At 46.9% G+C, this 19,421-nt stretch overlaps 3 protein-coding genes across 12 annotated transcripts in view; 1 reads left to right on the forward strand and 2 right to left on the reverse strand.

Moving 5' to 3' along the window:
- The window catches only part of LOC125686399 (ubiquitin-associated protein 2-like), a 165,572-nt gene extending 163,265 nt beyond the window's left edge, over positions 1-2,307 (forward strand). For all 7 annotated transcript variants that reach the window (XM_048930328.1, XM_048930327.1, XM_048930331.1 and 4 more), the window contains 2 exons: positions 259-450; positions 1,363-2,307. In XM_048930328.1, the coding sequence (XP_048786285.1) occupies positions 259-450; positions 1,363-1,458 (288 nt within the window). In that variant the 3' untranslated portion in view covers positions 1,459-2,307. The remainder of the gene's footprint in view (positions 1-258; positions 451-1,362) is intronic.
- Positions 1-19,421, reverse strand: part of LOC125686444 (uncharacterized) — a 182,414-nt gene that overhangs the window by 153,906 nt on the left and 9,087 nt on the right. The window contains exon 2 of one of the 4 annotated variants that reach the window (XM_048930423.1): positions 10,762-10,817. The exons of 1 other annotated variant lie outside the window; for it this stretch is intronic. The gene's annotated coding sequence lies outside the window, so the exon portion shown is untranslated. Of the gene's footprint in view, positions 1-10,761; positions 10,818-10,981; positions 11,098-19,421 lie in introns of those variants that run through there. 2 more of the 4 variants (XM_048930424.1, XM_048930425.1) reach the window with 2 other exon arrangements.
- LOC125686402 (uncharacterized) overlaps positions 1-19,421 on the reverse strand; it is a 218,178-nt gene that overhangs the window by 144,465 nt on the left and 54,292 nt on the right. The gene's annotated exons all lie outside the window — the stretch shown is intronic.

Consider the following 19,421-nt stretch of genomic DNA (forward strand, 5'->3'; position numbering starts at 1 on the left):
GTAAAAAGAGGTCAGGGAAAAAAAGGAAAACAGTAGTCAATGAAATAAAACAATTTTAAAAGTTACGATCATTAGAGCAGAAATAAGGATGAAAATGAGTTGAAACTCACTCATCTACTAAATTGCTCACAGATGTTCAGTCTGACTTGCTCATGGGATTGACAAAAGGTACGGGAATCTGTGTTCAGGTCATTCTTGTTTGGTTGCTGTGGGGCTGTTCCCACTGGTCATTGATGTTTCCCATTACTTCCTGTGCAGACGTTTGATAAGCAGGGATTCCATGCTGGCACACCACCTCCTTTCAGCATGCCCTCTGCTCTTGGATCTACTGGGCCCCTGAACCCTGGTGCTGCCCCAGGTTATGCTCCAGCTCCTTTTCTCCATATCCTGCCTGCACATCAGCAGCCTCATTCACAGATGTTGCATCATCATCTTCAGCAAGATGGGCAGGTGAGTCAGCCCTTGCTGCCTTCACAAAGTGAGATTGTTCCTACCTACCTCCTAGAATGGGATTTTTGGTTTGTGTGTGGTGTTTTTTTCAATTTTTTTTTCTTTGTTCAAGTGCCTTGGCAGGATTGCAGACTAGATGCTGTTTACCAGCTAGGGGAGGGCTGTGGGGTAGGTCCTGCTTGGAAGATGCTATTGTAATGTAGGGTGCAGGGGATGTGAAGCTGAGACAGGTGCTGCTGATCCCTGGACATGAGCACTGTGATTGGGGGGAAAAAATACAAGCAACCCCTTGCAAAGATTGCATGTCAGCTCCCATTTCTGATTTGATTTCACCAACAAATGTGTTTCCTTTCCTCACTATAAAATGTTCACTGAAAAGAGAAAAAAAATGTTATGCTTTGGAGTCCAGAAATAGAAAATGACTGTTCTCTCTCTGTTCACACTGAGAGTGCTCCTTTCCTTCCTGCAGCTCTACTGTTTTACTTCTTGTGGTCTGATGCTGTTTTACAACACAGAGAAGCTAACCTTGAGAGAGATTAAACATTTGTTTAATTTGTTTGTTTTTTTGGGGGGGAGGTTACAACTCAACTCTAGCATCTCCCAGTGTTATTATTCCAGCTGTGTCCTTCTGCAGTGAAGGAATGATAGCATCCAGAGTGGCGACACTTGGCTGGGAATGGGGCTGGGTGGGTGTATCCCTGGGTTCCTGCTTGATGCCTTTGTTGGCCACTGGCTCATAAGATGTCAGATCTGGGTCTGATGAGCTGTATTAGTGGATGCTGGGGAGCAGCAGCTCTCTTGGTAATGTACTGATGAGCTTGTCTTCCATCTTCCTGGGGGCCTGTAGGTTCTATGGGTCCTGCAGTATGGTAGCAGTTGATGCTGATGGTTTGCTTTCTTTTGGTTTGCTAGGGTGGATCCAGCCAGCGCAACCAGCCCAGCACCATGCAGCAAAAGTCTCAGGCTACCAAAACTGCCTATGGCACTTCTCCATACTGGACTAACTAAATGTGAAAGGAGAAGAGAGGAAAAAACAAAAAAAAAAAAACAACAAAAAAAACTGAAGCCCAAGCCCATTCCTGAAATTAGTAGAAGTAACTGGTCAGCCAACCATCTGTGTGGGGAGAATTGTAGCCAGACATCCTCTGTGTGACTAGCCTGCTTCCTCTTTGAGTTGCTGTTGTATGTAATATATTTATGTATTTGTAAACGTAACAGAGCCTAAATGTGGTTTTCTGCATCTTGAAGCCTGTTTTATTTTCTTTGTAGGAAGACTAATTATTCACTTCCTGTATACACCAGGGCCTCCTTCCTTGTTTTTCAAGCTTTATGGGCATTATAACTGTGCCATTTTTATTGGAGCTATTTATTTAGTGCAATTCTAAATTCAGGCAAATACGGAGGCCTGGCTTCTAAAAGAGAATCAAGATGTAGCCTGTTTGACTTCTGCCCCCACCCACCAGTATAGCTGTTATTTTGCAGATGAACTCAGGGGCAGTTAGGTCACCTCTTTATTTTTTAATTTTTAAATAAATAATAAGAAAAAACTTTTGGTTTTGTTTCTCAAGCAAGAGACTTTGAATGGCTCATTGGGTCCTGGACCCTCCTTTGCATCATCAAAGGCAAAAACTACATAAGACTGTTTTAAAACTATAAGCTATTTCTTGTACCTCTTCTTGGCCTGAGCCACCCTGCCCAGGATTGACAGAGCGGCTGGATGAAAACTTCACGTTCTCCCTTTTTTAAAACAAAGGCCAGAGAAGCAACTCCTGGTACTTTTGTTATGTACCAGTGCAGTGAACGTTTTAGGAGTTTCTTTTTAGCCCTTCCCCTTATCTAATAAAAGATATAAGCATATCACGTGTTTGTCTGCTTTTCAAAGGCTCAAGGAACAGTTTTGCTTGTACAGCTTGTCCTTTTCTACCTCATCCCGCAGCAACCAGAGTAAAGCTCAGCAGGAAGGGGGTGCTGTGGAACAGGACAAAGGTGAGGGAAGGGGTCTGACGGAAGACCTGGGGCAAAGGCAGAGTATACTGTCTCCTGCCATGAGCTGCTGCTGTCTACCTCTGGTGCCCTCCATCACCATGCTCTATCTTAGTCTCAGCAGCAGCAGCGAATTTAGGTAAGGAGGAAGTGAATCTGAAGTATCACCCAGTGTTACCATACTGTACAATCAATGAATATACAGATGACATAATATATTAGAAAGCTTGGCTTACATAATTAATATACTAGAGCAGAAAAGGACACTCACCCTATCCTGGGCTCACATAGGAAACTCCAGTGGAGTAGATCTCCAAAAAAACTCCTTCCTACTGGTAGTCAGCACTTAAATGGGTCTAAGAGAGGTGCAGCCAGGCTCCACCCCTTCCAGCAGCACAGGTGAATTGCCTTCACCTGTGCTCCATAGCTGACTAATTGCTTGCCTCAGGTGATCAGAGGTTCAGGCCATGATTCAGCAGTTCCCATACATGTGCCTATGAGAAAGTGCTGCTTCTATGTGCAAGTGCTGAGAGGAAGGTCAGAGATGAAGGCTTCCTCCCAAGGGATGGATCCTGCCCCAGGTTCAACTTTGAGAGTCTGGCAGTTCATGGCAGTAGAGAAGGTGGTAAATGTGAAGCCATATTTGGACAAGCAGCAGATACAAGCTGGTTTTTTGTATTGCTTTTTAAACACTTTGCTGTTACTGTTACTGTAGTTAACAAAATACGCAAGTTAGAGATGTAGTCAATGAAATACGTAAAGCGGGGGCTGTCGAGGTCACCAGGCGTAATAGGATCTGCGGGGGCCCCTTGTGTGGTTAACGGAATACGTAAAAGGAGGGCTGTGGAAGTCATCAGGCTCTGCGGGGGCTTCTTGACTCATGAGAAACCATGATGAGACATGGCAAAACAAGACATGCCACACGTCTATTGGGCACAGATAACCGTAGCAAGGGTGATTGGTAGCACTGTGATATAAGGGAGAGCTATAAGAAGAGTGTGTTGCTTACAATAAACTGCATTTTGCCGCTCATCACTTTGGTGTGCTGAATAGCGAACAAATGGATCAGGCCTAGCACGGGACCAACTCGGTCGGGCGCTGGGCCTGAGGCTGTCAGGCCACTGCGGGCCAGGCGGACCACAACTTAAGTTACCGTGAGAAACTGCGACATGTTACAATATTGACAAGAGTGACAACTTCTTACTGTGAGAACCACTTTTTCTCTCTCTCATTTGAGTTATTAATTGTAACTCTCTTATTATCATCTTACATTATTTTACCATTTATAGTAAATTTGTTATCTGTCGTTATCTTAATTGGGTCATTTTACTTTCCTTCTCTCCAAAAGAAGAGAAAGGGGCCCCCTTGCCCTCCTTGCCCTGTCATGCTTGAAATCATGACAGATAGTGGTGCCCAACGTGGGGCGCAACAACTGATTTAGATAAGAGGTCTGCTGATAGCGTATTAGAACTTTTATTAAAATTTTTGGCCCAGTGCTAATTTTTGAGAAACTTTTGCCACTGAGCCAATATTCCCAGAAGTTTTTGGCATTGTACCAACTTGCTGTTTTCCACCTAAAAAACAATAAATTATTGTTTTTCTGTTTAAAAATGTTCTTTAGGGGGCTTCACACAACTGTACTCCAGATTGTGGTTCTTAAAACCTATTGGTTCCTTTTTAAGATAGTCAAAATACTTGTTGGGTTTGCATGCACATAACGCTATAACACAGTGGAAAGCACAATAATAGCAGGCTGACAAAGCCCTAGGCTGCAGCATGTCAGGATAAGCCCAAGTGCAGCAGCCGCAGATGCAGAAACAAAAGAAAAAAGCTACTTACCTGTGGGAATACAAGAAAGAATATTCAGAATATTCAGAGCAGAAGCTGTGGAGCAAGATAGATGGCATGAGAAAGCAAGGCTGAGAACCAAGGAAGGCTCCAGGAGAGAAAAACAGAAGCCAAATCAGCTGCGTGATGGCCACATGATAATGACCCTGATTGGAGAAAGGGTGTGTGGCTAGGAAGGACTGCTGTCTGATTCAATAAGTGCATGCATGCACAGCTGAGGAGTGTGCGTGGAATGTTTTGTTGACATGTAAAGGGCGGTGGGAAAGTTACAAGAGAAAGCTATGGAATACTGTCATGGTTTTGTGATTTTTGGCTTTCGGTATTCCACATAATAACATCATGTGGGGCACTGGGACTTTAACTGTTAATGCTCAAGTCCTGGGTACCTGCCCAGAAGAGAAGAACTACATTCCCCAGGGGACTTTGCGGTCAGGGAGAGGAGGTTTAACTCCTGGCAAGGTCACCTGATTGCTCTTTCTCGCCTGCCCTTCGTCGTGGGCGCTGCTCCCGTCTCCCTGCTGCTCAACTGGACTGCGCATCTCACCTCAGCATTGTGGTGAGGCCTATCCACCCTTTCAGACATTCTCTCTCTCTCCCATTATATTTGATTTATTAGCTTCAATTCTGATTATACTGTATTACAGTGTGTTATCTTGCTTTCCGATAATATACTTAGTAAATTAGTTTGTTTCTCCTCAGATCGGTGCCGCTGTTTTTAATTATTTTGGGGTCCCCTGTTTCCTTTTTTCTGGAGGTGCGGATCTGCGGATCCCTCCGCCCCGCTCGTCACGAAACCGGGCCGAACCAGCCCGCAAACAGTTGACATTCTTGGTGGAGAATGCAGGCACGGGCTGTTTTTTAGCTTTTTAGAACGAATCTCTCTCTGTTCTAGGAGAGCTGCATTGAGAAAGTTTATCTTTTTCACCGGTGCTCACTGAAAACTTGACCTTGAAAGTCTAGGCGGACTGCCAGTGTTCTGGGATATTTGTAAACTTTGAGCACTGCTATCTTGCTCCTGTAAAGGGAGAAAAGAAAATGATTCTGCTTTCTCTTTTAAACCTGTTTGCAGAGGGAGCTGTTAATTTCACAGAACTTGGGATTTTTAAACAGGTTCCCAGTCTCTCCTTTGAATCCTTTATGCAGTTTTTGAATGCTCACCTGATGGCTTTGTTAATCTCCCTGAATTCACTGTTCATTATTTCAGTCAGTTTTTGTATTTATTGTATTTTGAGGAAGCCTTCCCCAAAACCAGAGAATACTGAATGGCAGGGAGTGTGGAGAGGCTTGGGAGAGATTTTAGAGAGATGGACATCTTCGGTGTCATGGAACTTTACTCCTGAACACCTGAAAGACCCTGAAAGCTTAAGCATTTATTTGAGACAGGAATGTTGCAGTTCAGGCAGATCTGAGGAGGCACAAATGATTTGGGGCCTGGCTAATGCTTATCGGGCCTTATTCAATGGTATCCCAAAAAGAGAGTTTGTGAAATTGAGAGAGAGTGTCTGAGAGCTGAGAGGGAGAATCTCCAGGCTGAGAAGGAGAGTTTCCAGGAGAGACTCTGAGCCGAGAGGGAGAATCTCCAGGTCCAGAGAGAGAGTCTCCTAGTTGAGAAACAGAGTCTCCAAACGCAAAGAGAAAGTCTCCAAGCCAAAGGGGAGAATCTCCGAGATGAGAGAAGGAATCTCCAATCTCAATGAGATGCCTTCGAATCCGAACGAGACTCCCTCCAATCCAAACTCGACACCCTCCAGACTGAGCGAGACACCCTCCAATCTGAACTAAATAATCTCATAGTCGAACAAGACAGACTCCCCAAGCAGAGCTAGAGGGTGAGACCATCGGAACTGACCAACCTGATCAACCACAGGAGGCACCACAACTGATGTCAGTCGCCCCTGTAAGAGGACGGAAAACGAAACGAATCTTGACTCAGTTAGAACAGAAGAAAGAGGAGGAAAGAGGTCCAGAGGATTGGCTCCGAGGTCTAAGAGAAGCACCCCTGAGTCCAGGGGAGGGGCCCTCAGTAAGACCACGGTCACCGACGCCTACGAGGGCAACAAGAAGTCCTGAAAGAGGAAGAGGTGAGCAAGATATTTTTACCCTTGTTGATCGATCTCTGAAAATGAATGAAATTCGAAGTCTGAGAAAAGACTTCTCACGTCACCCAAATGAGCCTATTGCTACTTGGTTACTTCGATGCTGGGACAATGGGGCCAACAGCGTGTGGCTAGATAGTAGTGAAGCTCGCCAACTGGGTGGCATTGCTAGGGACTCAGCCGTTGACAGAGGCATTGGTACATGCCAGAACCAGGCCTTCACCCTCTGGAAGCGGATGTTACCTGTAAAAGAAAGATACCCCTTCAAAGACGATCTCATGTCTGAGAAAAAGAAATGGACTGATATAGAAAAAGGCATCCGTTATTTGAGAGAATATGCTGTGGTGGAAATGCTACATAGTCCTGATTTCATTCCTGATGATCCAGACCAAGAGCATGATCCGGAGAGAGCCAGGTGTACACCAAACATGTGGCGTACATTCACAAAGACTGCACCAGAGAGGTACGCCAGTACATTTGCAGCAATGTATGGCAGAGGGGAAAGAAGACCCCTTATAAATGAGTTGCTGCAGACAACGGAGGAAACAATTAGAGGGGCCCTGCCCCCAGCCGGGGGGGGAAAGGGATAACAGAGTATATTGGACTGTGTGGATTAGATGGCCTGGCACATCAGAACCACGGAAATATAAGGCCCTGGTGGACACTGGTGCTCAGTGCACCCTAATGCCCTCGAGTCACCAAGGGACAAAATCAGTTTATATTTATGGGGTGACTGGGGGTTCCCAAGAGCTGACTATGTTGGAGGCCGAAATCAGCCTCACTGGTAAAGACTGGCAAAAGCACCCTATTGTGATTGGTCCAGGGGCTCCATGTATACTTGGTATTGATTACCTCAGAAGGGGATATTTTAAGGATCCCAAAGGGTATCGATGGGCCTTTGGAATAGCTGCTGTAGACACAGAAGGTGTTAAGCAGTTGTCTGTTTTGCCTGGCCTATCAGATGATCCGCTTGTTGTGGCGTTTCTAGAAGTGAAAGAGCAACAGGTACCAATAACTACAAAAACGGTGCACAGGCAGCAGTACTGCACCAACAGGGATTCCTTGCTCCCCATTCAGAAGTTGATTCGTCAGTGAGAGAGCCAGGGAGTGATCAGCAAAACTCACTCGCCTTTTAACAGCCCCATATGGCCAATATGTAAAGCCAGTGGAGAATGGAGGCTGACAGTGGACTACCGTGGCCTGAATGAAGTCACACTCCCACTGAGTGCTGCTGTGCCAGCTATGTTAGAACTCCAATACGATCTGGAGTCAAAAGTGGCCAAATGGTATGCCACCATTGACATTGCTAATGCCTTTTTCTCCATTCCTTTGGCCAAAGAATCTAGACCACAGTTTGTTTTCACCTGGAGGGGCGTTCAGTATACCTGGAATCGTTTGCCCCAGGGGTGGAAACACAGCCCGACCATTTGCCATGGGTTGATCCAAGCCGCATTGGAACAGGGAGGTGCTCCTGAGCACTTACAGTACATTGATGACATCATTGTGTGGGGCAACACAGCAAAGGAAGTTTTTGAGAAAGGAGAGCAAATAATCCAGATCCTTCTCCGTGCTGGTTTCGCTATTAAGTGAGGCAAAGTGAAAGGACCTGCCCAGGAGATTCAGTTCCTATGTATAAAGTGGCAAGATGGCCGTCGTCACATCCCGACAGATGTGATCGACAAAATCACTGCTATGTCTCCACCCACTAATAAGGAAGAGACAGAATCGTTTCTGGGCGTAGTGGGTTTTTGGAGAATGCATGTTCCAAACTACAGCCTCATTGTAAGCCCCCTTTATCATGTGACATGAATGAAGAATGAGTTTACATGGGGTCCTGAGCAGCAGCAGGCTTTTGAACAGATTAAACAGGAGATAGCCCGTGCTGTGACCCTAGGGCCAGTACGGATGGAACAGGATGTGAAGAACATCCTCCACTCTGCTGCTGGAGAGAAAGGCCCCACTTGGAGTCTGTGGCAAAGAGCATCAGGAGACACCCGAGGCCGACCCCTGGGATTCTGGAGTCGAGCCTACAGGGGGTCTGAAGAGAGCTACACTCCAACTGAGAAGGAGATCTTAGCTGCATATGAGGGGGTTCGGGCTGCTTCTGAAGTAGTCGGTACTGAAACACAGCTCCTTCTGGCACATCGACTGCCAGCGCTGAACTGGTTGTTTAAGGGAAAGGTTCCCTCCACCCATCATGCTACTGATGCCACTTGGAGTAAGTGGATTGCACTGATTACACAACGAGCACGGATGGGGAACCTCAGCCGTCCAGGAATCCTAGAGGTCATCATGGTCTGGCCTGAAGGTAAAAAGTTTGGAGCACCACCAGGAGAAGAGGCATCACGTGCTAAAGAGGCCCCACCATACAATGAACTACCAGAGAATGAAAAGAAATATGCCCTGTTCACAGATGGATCGTGTCATATTGTGGGAAAGCATCGCAGATGGAAATCTGCAGTGTGGGGCCCCACACGACAAGTTGCAGAGGCCGCTGAAGGGAAAGGAGAATCAAGGCAATGTGCAGAGGTAAAGGCTGTCCAACTGGCCTTAGATGTCGCTGAACGAGAGAGGTGGCCAATGCTCTATCATCCACTGACTCATGGATGGTGGCAAATGCCTTATGGGGTGGTTACAGCAGTGGGAACAAAATAACTGGCAAAGAAGGGGTAAACCTGTCAACGGTCAACGGTTTAGGGGCTGGTTCGGCCCGGTTCCGTGACGAGTGGGGTGGAGGGATCCGCAGATCCACGCCTCCGGAAAAAAGGAAACAGGGGACCCCAAAATAATTAAAAACAGCGGCACCGATCTGAGGAGAAACAAACTAATTTACTAAGTATATTATCGGAATGCAAGATAACACACTGTAATACAATATAATCAGAATTGAAGCTAATAAATAAAATACAATGAGAGAGAGAATGTCCGAAAGGTGGATAGGCCTCACCACAATGCTGAGGTGAGATGCTAGGTCCTTTTTCTAGGTCCTCAGACCTAGAAAAAGCTGAGGTACTCAATGAGTGCTTTGCCTCAGTCTTCATGAGTGGTCAGGCTTCCCATGTCTGCCAGGACCGCGAGCCTCTAGGTGAGGGTGTGGGGAGTGGTTTGTGTCCCACTGTAACAGTGGAACAAGTCCGAGTCCTCCTCACGAAATTGAATGTGTATAAGTCCATGGGGCTAGATGATATCCATCCTAGGGTTCTGAGAGAGATGGCTGATCATAGAATCATAGAATGGTCTGGGTTGAAAAGGAGCACAATGCTCATCCAGTTCCAACCCCTGCTGTGTGCAGGGTCGCCAACCAGCAGACCAGGCTGCCCAGAGCCACATCCAGCCTGGCCTTGAATGCCTCCAGGGATGGGTCATCCACAACCTCCTTGGGCAGCCTGTGCCACTGTGCCACCACCCTCTGTGTGCCCAGGTGTCCAAGAAGGCCAATGGCATCTTGGCTTGCATCAGAAACAGTGTTGCAAGCAGGAGAAGAGAGGTGATTGTTCCCCTATACTCAGCACTAGTGAGGCTGCACCTCGAGTACTGTGTCCAGTTTTGGGCCCCTCACTGCAAGAAAGACATTGAGGTCCTGGAATGTGTTCAAAGGAGGGCAACAAAGCTGGTGAGGGGTCTGGAACATAGGCCATATGAGGAGAGGCTGAAGGAGCTGGGAATGTTCAGCCTGGAGAAGAAGAGGCTCAGGGGAGACCTTATTGCTCTCTAACTACCTGAAGGGAGGCTGTAGTGAGCTGGGGGTCAGCCTCTTCTCTCATGTCATTAGTGATAGGACCAGAGGGAATGGTTTCAAGCTACAGCAGGGGAGATTCAGGCTGGACATTAGGAAGTATTACTTTTCAGAAAGGGTGGTCAGGCACTGGAATGGACTGCCCAGGGAGGTAGTGGAGTCACTGACCCTGGGGGTGTTCAAGGAAAGGCTGGATGTTGTGTTCACAGAATCACAGAATCACAGAATTGTAGGGGTTGGAAGGGACCTCCAGAGATCATCGAGTCCAACCCCCCTGCCAAAGCAGGTTCCCTACAGTAGGTCGCACAGGTAGGCATCCAGGCAGGTCTTGAACATCTCCAGAGAAGGAGACTCCACCACCTCCCTGGGCAGCCTGTTCCAGCGCTCCGTCACCTCACTGTAAAGGAGTTCTTGCGCATGTTTGTGCGGAACTTCCTATGCTGCAGTTTGCAGCCGTTTCCCCTTGTCCTGTCTCCACTCACCACTGAAAAGAGTCCAGCCTCGCCATTCTGCCCCCCACACCTTAGATATTTATAGACCTGGATCAGGTCCCCTCTCAGTCTCCTTTTCTCAAGGCTGAACAGACCCAGTTCACTCAGCCTTTCCTCATAGGGGAGATGCTCCAGGCCCTTCTCCATCTTCGTGGCCCTCCGCTGGACTCTTTCCAAGAGATCCCTGTCTTTTTTGTACTGGGGAGCCCAGAACTGGACGCAGTACTCCAGATGAGGTCTTACCAGGGCAGAGCAGAGGGGGAGGATCACCTCCTTTGACCTGCTGGCCACGCTCTTTTTAATGCACCCCAGTAAGCCATTGGCCTTTTTGGCCCCAAGGGCACACTGGTGGCTCATGGCCAACCTGTCGTCTACCAGGACACCCAGGTCCCTTTCCGCAGAGCTCCCCTCCAGCAGCTCATCCCCCAACCTGTACTGGTGCATGGAATTATTCCTCCCCAGATGCAAGACTCTACACTTGCTTTTGTTAAACCTCATCCGTTTTTTTTCTGCCCAGCTCTCCAGCCTATCCAGGTCTTGCTGAATGGCAACACAGCCTTCAGGCGTGTCAGCCAATCCTCCCAACTTCGTATCATTGGCAAACTTGCTGAGGGTGGCCATTATCCCCTCATCAAGGTCATTGAAGAAGATGTTGAACAAGACCGGACCCAGCACAGACCCCTGAGGAACACCGCTAGTTACAGGCCTCCAACCGGACTCTGCACCACCAACAACGACCCTCTGTGCTCTGCCAGTCAGCCTGTTTTCAACCCACCTCACTGACCACTCGTCTATCCCACACTTCTTCAGCTTTGTTATAAGGATGTCATGGGGGACAGTATCAAATGCCTTGCTGAAATCAAGATAGACTACATCCACTGCTCTCCCCCTATCCACCCAGCCAGAGACAACATCATAGAAGGCTACCAGATTGGTCAAGCACGACCTCCCCCTTGTGAACCCGTGCTGACTACTCCTGATAACCTCCTCTTCTTCCAGTTCTCTGGAGATGACATCCAGTACAAGCTGTTCCATCACCTTTCCAGGGACAGAGGTGAGGTTGACTGGCCTATAATTGCCTGGGTCTTCCTTCTTGCCTTTTTTGAAGACCGGGGTGACGTTGGCTATCTTCCAGTCTTCAGGCACCTTCCCCATCTTCCAAGACTTCTCAAAGATGACAGAAAGCGGTTCAGCAATCACCTCTGCCAGCTCCTTCAGCACCCGTGGATGAATCCCATCGGGTCCCATGGATTTCTGAACATTGATGTTGGCTAGGTGCTCCCGGACCACCTCTTCCCTGACAGAAGGGGGGTCTTCCATTCCCCAGATCCTCTCACTAATCTCCAGGGTCTCAGATTCCCGAGGGGGAGCTTTTTCACTGAAGACAGAAGCAAAGAAGGCATTCAGTATCTCCGCCTTCTCAGCATCCCCCGTTACCAGAACACCCCCGTCACTTAGCAGGGGAGCCACATTCTCCCTAGTCTTCCTTTTACTGTTAATGTACTTGAAAAAACCTTTTTTATTATCCTTTATCCCCTTTGCCAGATTTAATTCCAGGCGGGCTTTAGCCTTCCTTGTCGCATCCCTGCAGACCCTGACAACATTCCTGTATTCTTCCCAAGTAGTCAGACCCTTTTTCCACATTTCATGGGCCTTCTTCTTTCCTTTGAGTTTGTATTGTGTATTTGTGTTGTATTGTTTGTATTTGTGTTGAGGGACATGGTTTAGTGGGAGCTATTGGGAATAGGTGAACGGTTGGACTGGATGATCTTTTAGGTCTTTTCCAACCTTGGTGATTCTATAATTCTATGATTCTATGAAAAACTTCCTTCTAATATCCAACCTAAACCTTCCCTGTCTCAGTTTAAAACCATTCCCCCTTGTCCTATCACTATCCACCCTTGCAAACAGCCGTTCCCTTTCCTGTTTGCAGGAGTGCAAACAGGAACTAACAGGAACTAAATTCCCTTCAATTACTGGAAGGCCACAATGAGGTCTCCCTGGAGCCTTCATTTCTCCAAGCTAAACAAGCCTAGTTCCCTCAATGATCGAGAGAGACGACAGGTGACCTATGAAGGCCTTTATCTGTTCCCCCTGAGCAGAAATGATAACAGAACAGAGAACAGTCTTCTGGGGAATTTAGTAGTTGTTCTCTTCTGGGACAGGTACTCAGACCTGAAGCATTAACTCTCTAACTCCCAGTGCACTACATGACGTTATGATGTGGAATACTGATAATCAAAAATCATAAAACCATGACACTTCATCTTTGTCATCTGTGATTTTAGATCATGTCGAGGCCCTTGGGAAATGTAGTACATGTCAGTGTATCTTTCTCTGGGAGAGTCAGAGCTCATGTGAGACTGCTAGAGAAAATGAGACTGGGAAGTACAGTTCCACAGTGCACTGTCTCTACACCCAACAGCCTGTTGCATGATGTCATGATATGGAATACTGATATAACCCGGACATTATCCACCCCTTATTCAATATCACTGCATCATGCTTAAATTTTACAATACAATATATACACACACAGAAATCTTAACAGCAGTAATTAACATTACATATTGTATGTAATAACATATGTACATGTACATGTAAACACGTGTAAAATCTGTAAAAATGTAAAATCTGTAAAACATGTAAAATCTGTCACGGATTTGACCAGATCAATCTATGTCCGTGACAGGGGCGACAGGCCTCTGCCTTCCCCCCCCCCCCCCCACCCCAGTCCCACAAAAATGGGAAGGAAGGAAGGGAGGAAAAGAACAGCGGCAACAATCTATGGAGGAAAACTTATTTTACTATAATATTGGAATACAAGATAACACAATAGATACAATTTAATTGCAATTGAGATTAATAAATCAGACAAGATGAGAGAGAGAGAGTTCCCGGGACCGATTCAAACCTGAAAAGCTTGGAACGGCTAGGAAAGCACCCTCCAGCACCCACTGCAAGGCAGCAAGAGAGCGCCCCCCCCACCCGGAAGGGCCAGATCCCGTGACTTCTGTAATGTACAGGGATAGGTAGCTGGGATTGGGCAGTGACACTTTAATGCCCCGTACACTACATGATGTTTTGATGTGGAATACTGAAACCCAAAAACAAAAAAACAAAAACAAAAAACATAGAACCATGACATTCCACCCCTTATTCTACATCATTACATCATGCTTAAAATATATATACATATATACAAACAAACAAAAAATGATTAAAATGCACACATGGCTATATACATATACATAGAATTAGTAACTGCACTCCCCCGGCATCAAGTTTCCTTGTGGTACACATTGGACATCCCCATTCTTCTGCATTACCCACCAAGTGGATCCTGGTCCCTGGGCAAAAACTGTACCACGGAGAGGTTTGCCCTTTCCAGAAGCTGGAAGAACCCAAACTGCCTTTCCTAACATGTTCTTTACATGTACAACAGGGACTTTATCTCCCTCTACGGTATGTAGGGAACTGGATTGGTTAGGACCATCACGATTAATAGATCCTCTGGTATTGACCAACCAGGTGGCTTCTGCCAAATGCTTCTCCCAGTGCTTAAATGTTCCGCCACCCAGTGCTTTTAGCATTGTTTTTAACAATCCACTCTATCGTTCAATTTTACCAGAGGCTGGTGCATGATAGGGAATATGGTAAATCCACTCAATGCCATGATCTTTGGCCCAAGTATTTACAAGAGAATTTTTGAAATGAGTCCCATTATCTGACTCAATCCTTTCTGGGGTGCCATGTCGCCACAGGACTTGTTTCTCGAGACCCAGTATGGTGTTTCGGGCGGTAGCATGGAGTACTGCATATGTTTCAAGCCACCCAGTGGTTGCCTCCACCATAGTAAGCACATAATGCTTACCATTGCGAGATCGTGGCAAGGTGATATAATCAACCTGCCAGGCCTCCCCATATTTGTACTTTTGCCATCGCCCTTCTTCCCACAGAGGTTTCATCCTCTTGGCTTGTTTGATGAAGGCACATGTTTCACAGTTATGAATAACCTGTGCAATGGCATCCATAGTTAAGTCCACCCCTCGGTCTCTAGCCCATTTGTATGTTGCATCTCTCCCTTGATGACCTGAGGTCTCATGGGCCCACCGAGCCAGAAATAATTCACCCTTGTTCTGCCAGTCCAGGTCTATTTGAGCCACCTCAATTCTGGCAGCTCGATCTACCTGATGGTTATTTTGCTGTTCTTCAGTAGCCCGACTCTTGGGCACATGAGCATCTACATGGCGCACCTTTACAATCATATTCTTTGTTCGGGCAGCAATGTCTTTCCACAGTTCAGCAGCCCAAATAGGTTTACCCCTTCTTTGCCAGTTATTTTGCTCCCACTGCTGTAACCACCCCCATAAGGCATTCGCTACCATCCATGAGTCAGTGTAAAGATAGAGCATTGGCCACCTCTCCCGTTCAGCGACATCTAAGGCCAGTTGGACAGCCTTTACCTCTGCAAATTGGCTTGATTCTCCTTTCCCTTCGGTGGCCTCTGCAACTCGTCGTGTGGGGCTCCACACAGCAGATTTCCATCTGCGATGCTTTCCCACAATACGACACGATCCATCTGTGAACAGGGCATATTTCTTTTCATTCTCTGGTAGTTCATTGTATGGTGGGGCTTCTTTAGCACGTGATACTTCTTCTCCCGGTGGTGTTCCAAACTTTTTACCTTCAGGCCAGACCATGATGACCTCTAGGATTCCTGGACGGCTGAGGTTCCCCATCCGTGCTCGTTGTGTAATCAGTGCAATCCACTTACTCCAAGTGGCATCAGTAGCATGATGGGTGGAGGGAACCTTTCCCTTAAACAACCAGTTCAGCGCTGGCAGTCGATGTGCCAGAAGGAGCTGTGTTTCAGTACCGACTACTTCAGAAGCAGCCCGAACCCCCTCATATGCAGCTAAGATCTCCTTCTCAGTTGGAGTGTAGTGCTCTTCAGACCCTCTGTATGCCCGACTCCAGAATCCCAGGGGTCGGCCTCGTGTCTCTCCTGAGGCTCTTTGCCACAAACTCCAAGTGGGACCGTTCTCTCCAGCAGCAGTGTAGAGGATGTTCTTTATACCCTGTCCAGTCCGTACTGGCCCTAGGGCCACGGCACGGGCTATCTCCTGTTTAATCTGTTCAAAAGCCTGCTGCTGCTCAGGGCCCCATGTAAACTCATTTCTCATTCGTGTCACATAATAAAGGGGGCTTACAATGAGGCTGTAGTTTGGAACATGCATTCTCCAAAAGCCCACTGCACCCAGAAAAGATTGTGTCTCTCTTTTGCTAGTGGGTGGAGACATAGCAGTGATTTTGTTGATCACGTCTATCGGGATGTGACGACGGCCATCTTGCCACTTTATACCTAGGAACTGAATCTCCTGGGCAGGTCCTTTCACTTTGCTTCACTTAATAGCAAAACCAGCACTCAGAAGAATTTGGATCATTCTCTCTCCTTTTGTGAAGACTTCTTCTGCTGTATCGCCCCACACAATGATGTCATCAATGTACTGCAGGTGCTCAGGAGCACTGCCCTGTTCCAATACAGTTTGGATCAACCCATGGCAAATGGTCGGGCTGTGTTTCCACCCCTGGGGCAAACGGTTCCAGGTATACTGAATGCCCCTCCATGTGAAAGCAAACTGTGGCTTACATTCTTTGGCCAAAGGGATGGAAAAGAAGGCATTAGCAATGTCAATGGTGGCATACCATTTGGCCGCTTTTGACTCCAGTTCATACTGGAGTTCTAACATGTCCGGCACAGCAGCACTCAGTGGGGGTGTGACTTCATTCAGGCCACGGTAGTCCACCGTCAGCCTCCATTCTCCACTGGCTTTACGCACTGGCCATATGGGGCTGTTAAAAGGCGAGTGAGTTTTGCTGATCACTCCCTGGCTCTCTAGTTGACGAATTAACTTATGAATGGGGAGCAAAGAATCCCTGTTGGTGCGGTACTAACGCCTGTGCACCATTTTTGTAGCAATCGGTACGTGTTGCTCTTTTACTCGCAGCAGCCCCACAACAGATGGATCTTCTGACAGGCCAGGCAAAACAGACAGCTGCTTAATGTTGTCTGTGTCCACAGCAGCTATTCCAAAGGCCCATCGATACCCCTTAGGATCCTTGAAATGCCCCCTTCTGAGATAATCAATACCTAGTATACATGGAGCCCCTGGGCCCGTCACAATAGGATGTTTTTGCCAGTCCTTACCAGTGAGGCTTATCTCAGCCTCCAACACAGTCAATTCTTGAGAGCCCCCGGTCACTCCAGAAATATGGATTGATTCTGTCCCTTCATGACTCGAGGGCGTCAGAGTGCACTGTGCACCAGTGTCCACCAGGGCCTTATATTTCAGTGGTTCTGATGTGCCAGGCCATCGAATCCACACAGTCCAATATACTCTATTATCCCTTTCCCCCCCCTGACTGAGGGCAGGGCCCCTCTATTCATTACCTGTGGTAACTGGAGCAACTGCACTGGTGGTAGATCTGCCTTGTAATTCTTTCACCCGGGCTCGTAGTACAGGAGTAGGTTGACCGTGCCACTTCCCCATGTCTTCTCCATGGTCACGTAGGTAATACCATAAGGTAATTCGCGGTGTATTATTCCTTACTTGAGCCGGAGAGCGTCTGCCTCTAACAGCTGAGATTTTTGATCGTGCACGTAAGAAGGAAGGTTCATCGTCTTTAGTTAGGTGGGCTCGCAAAAGTCTCATCGTCTCCTTCATCTCCTTCACATCCTTCGCTAGACTTGTTTGATTATCCTGATCTTCATCAAGCGTTTCTGATACTGCTACAGGTTTGTCACGGTTAATCAGTTGAGACACTTGCTCCGTCATTCTTGATATTGCAGCAACGGCAGAATGAATTGGGGACAGCAATTGTTCGTAGTTTTGAAGCGTAACAATTAATTCATAAATTAAGGGTGTTCTCTGTTGTTCCTGGTATCTGTCACACGCTGACGTTAGTGTAGCAGCATATTTGTCCGGCGCTGTTGTCACGATTTTCTGCCATATCTCAGGCGTTGTCCTCACTCTTTCAGGGTCGCGGTTTTGTTGTGGGTGGTTAGGAACAAAGTCAGGGTCATACAGCATTTCCACCACGCCTATTTCCCTCAAATACTGGATACCCTTTTCAACTGTATCCCATTTTTTCATTGAAATCTTCAAACCATTTTTGAAGGGATACTTTTCCTTCACAGCTGTTAACACTCGTTCCCAGAGGGAGGCAGCCTCATCCGAACATCGACTAATTCCTCTATCAATAGCTGGGTCTCTGGCAATGGCGCCTAGCTGGCGAGCTTCATTACCATCCAGAGACAAGCTATGGGCCCCACTGTCCCAACAGCGAACCAACCAGGAAACAATACTTTCATTCAGGCGCCGTGTAAACTCCTTTCTTGAACCTTGGATTTCAGTCATCTTTAGAGGCCGGCGAGTAGTAATAGAGACTTCCTCTTCATCACTCTCTTCTGCATGTCTCTTAGTTTTTGCTTTTGCCTTTCGCGATGGTGGTGGTTCTGAGGAGGGCCCCTCGCCTGGATCTTCCTCCTCCTCTTCTTCTCTTTTTCGTTCAAGACGCAAAGACACTCGTTTCCATTTCTTGCCCTCCACAGGAGCAACTGGTATTGTTACTGGTGTCTCCTGTGATTGATTAGATTTGACTTGGGGATTTTCCCCTTTGGCTTGAACCTCAGCTCAGAAACTCTCTCTCTCCAGAATGGTATTATATATGGCACGGTAAGCACAAGCCAAACCCCAAATAAGTTGTACCTCCTTAGATTTATGTAAGCCGCATAGTCCCTGACTCAAATACTGGCTTAGTTTCTCAGGATCCCACAGGTGTTCAAGAGTAAAATCCCATGACACTGCGGGTCCCCATGCTTCTAAAACCTTTCCTAAACCTCTCCATATTCCCTGCCAATCATCATTCTCTAGTTTTGGAGAAGACTCCTTATTACAAATGCGTTGGAGTACATTCAGGAGAATTGATGACACGCACACCAACATGAGTATTAATTCAAGATTCGAAAAACGTTTAACAAACCGAGAAGAAAAACTGGAGACTGGTCTGAACATCGTGTTGTTTGTAAAATTAGCTATTCCATTTGGGATGTAGCTGTTTGTGAAATTAGCCATTCCTTCTGGGATGTAGTTGTTTGAGAAATTAGCCATTCCTTCTGGGATGTAGATGTCAAAGTTCAAATCATACCACATTGCAAATAGGTAAAACATAGGTGTCTCCATCAGTGCCCTTAGTTATATACGGATGCAATTCCAAAACACACAAGTGTGAGATGGATTATTGGCCAGTAGGTTGTGACTAACACCATTGCTTTAAATCCTTTACCCAGCACCCCCACGATAACGAGTGGGTTCATCGCTGGTACTTGCTGAAAAAGGGTTAATGAATTGAAGCTAACAAGAGGAGGGGAAAAAAAAAAAAGGAAAAAAGGCACTACTCAGACTAAGTAGTGCTCAAAGTTTACAAATATCCCAGAACACTGGCAGTATGCCTAATCTTTCAAGGTCAGGTTTTCCAGCACAGAAACCTGAACTACTGATAATGCTCCCTAACGAAGCTCTCTAAGAGCAGAGAGAAAAAGAGATTCGTTCTAAAAGCTAAAAAGCAGTCGTGCCCCACGTTGGGCGCCAAAAATCTGTCACGGATTTGACCAGATCAATCTATGTCCGTGACAGGGGCGACAGGCCTCTGCCTTCCCCCCCCCCCCCACCCCAGTCCCACAAAAATGGGAAGGAAGGAAGGGAGGAAAAGAACAGCGGCAACAATCTATGGAGGAAAACTTATTTTACTATA

The sequence above is a fragment of the Lagopus muta genome, chromosome W (assembly GCF_023343835.1).
Source record: "Lagopus muta isolate bLagMut1 chromosome W, bLagMut1 primary, whole genome shotgun sequence".
NCBI lineage: Eukaryota > Metazoa > Chordata > Aves > Galliformes > Phasianidae > Lagopus > Lagopus muta.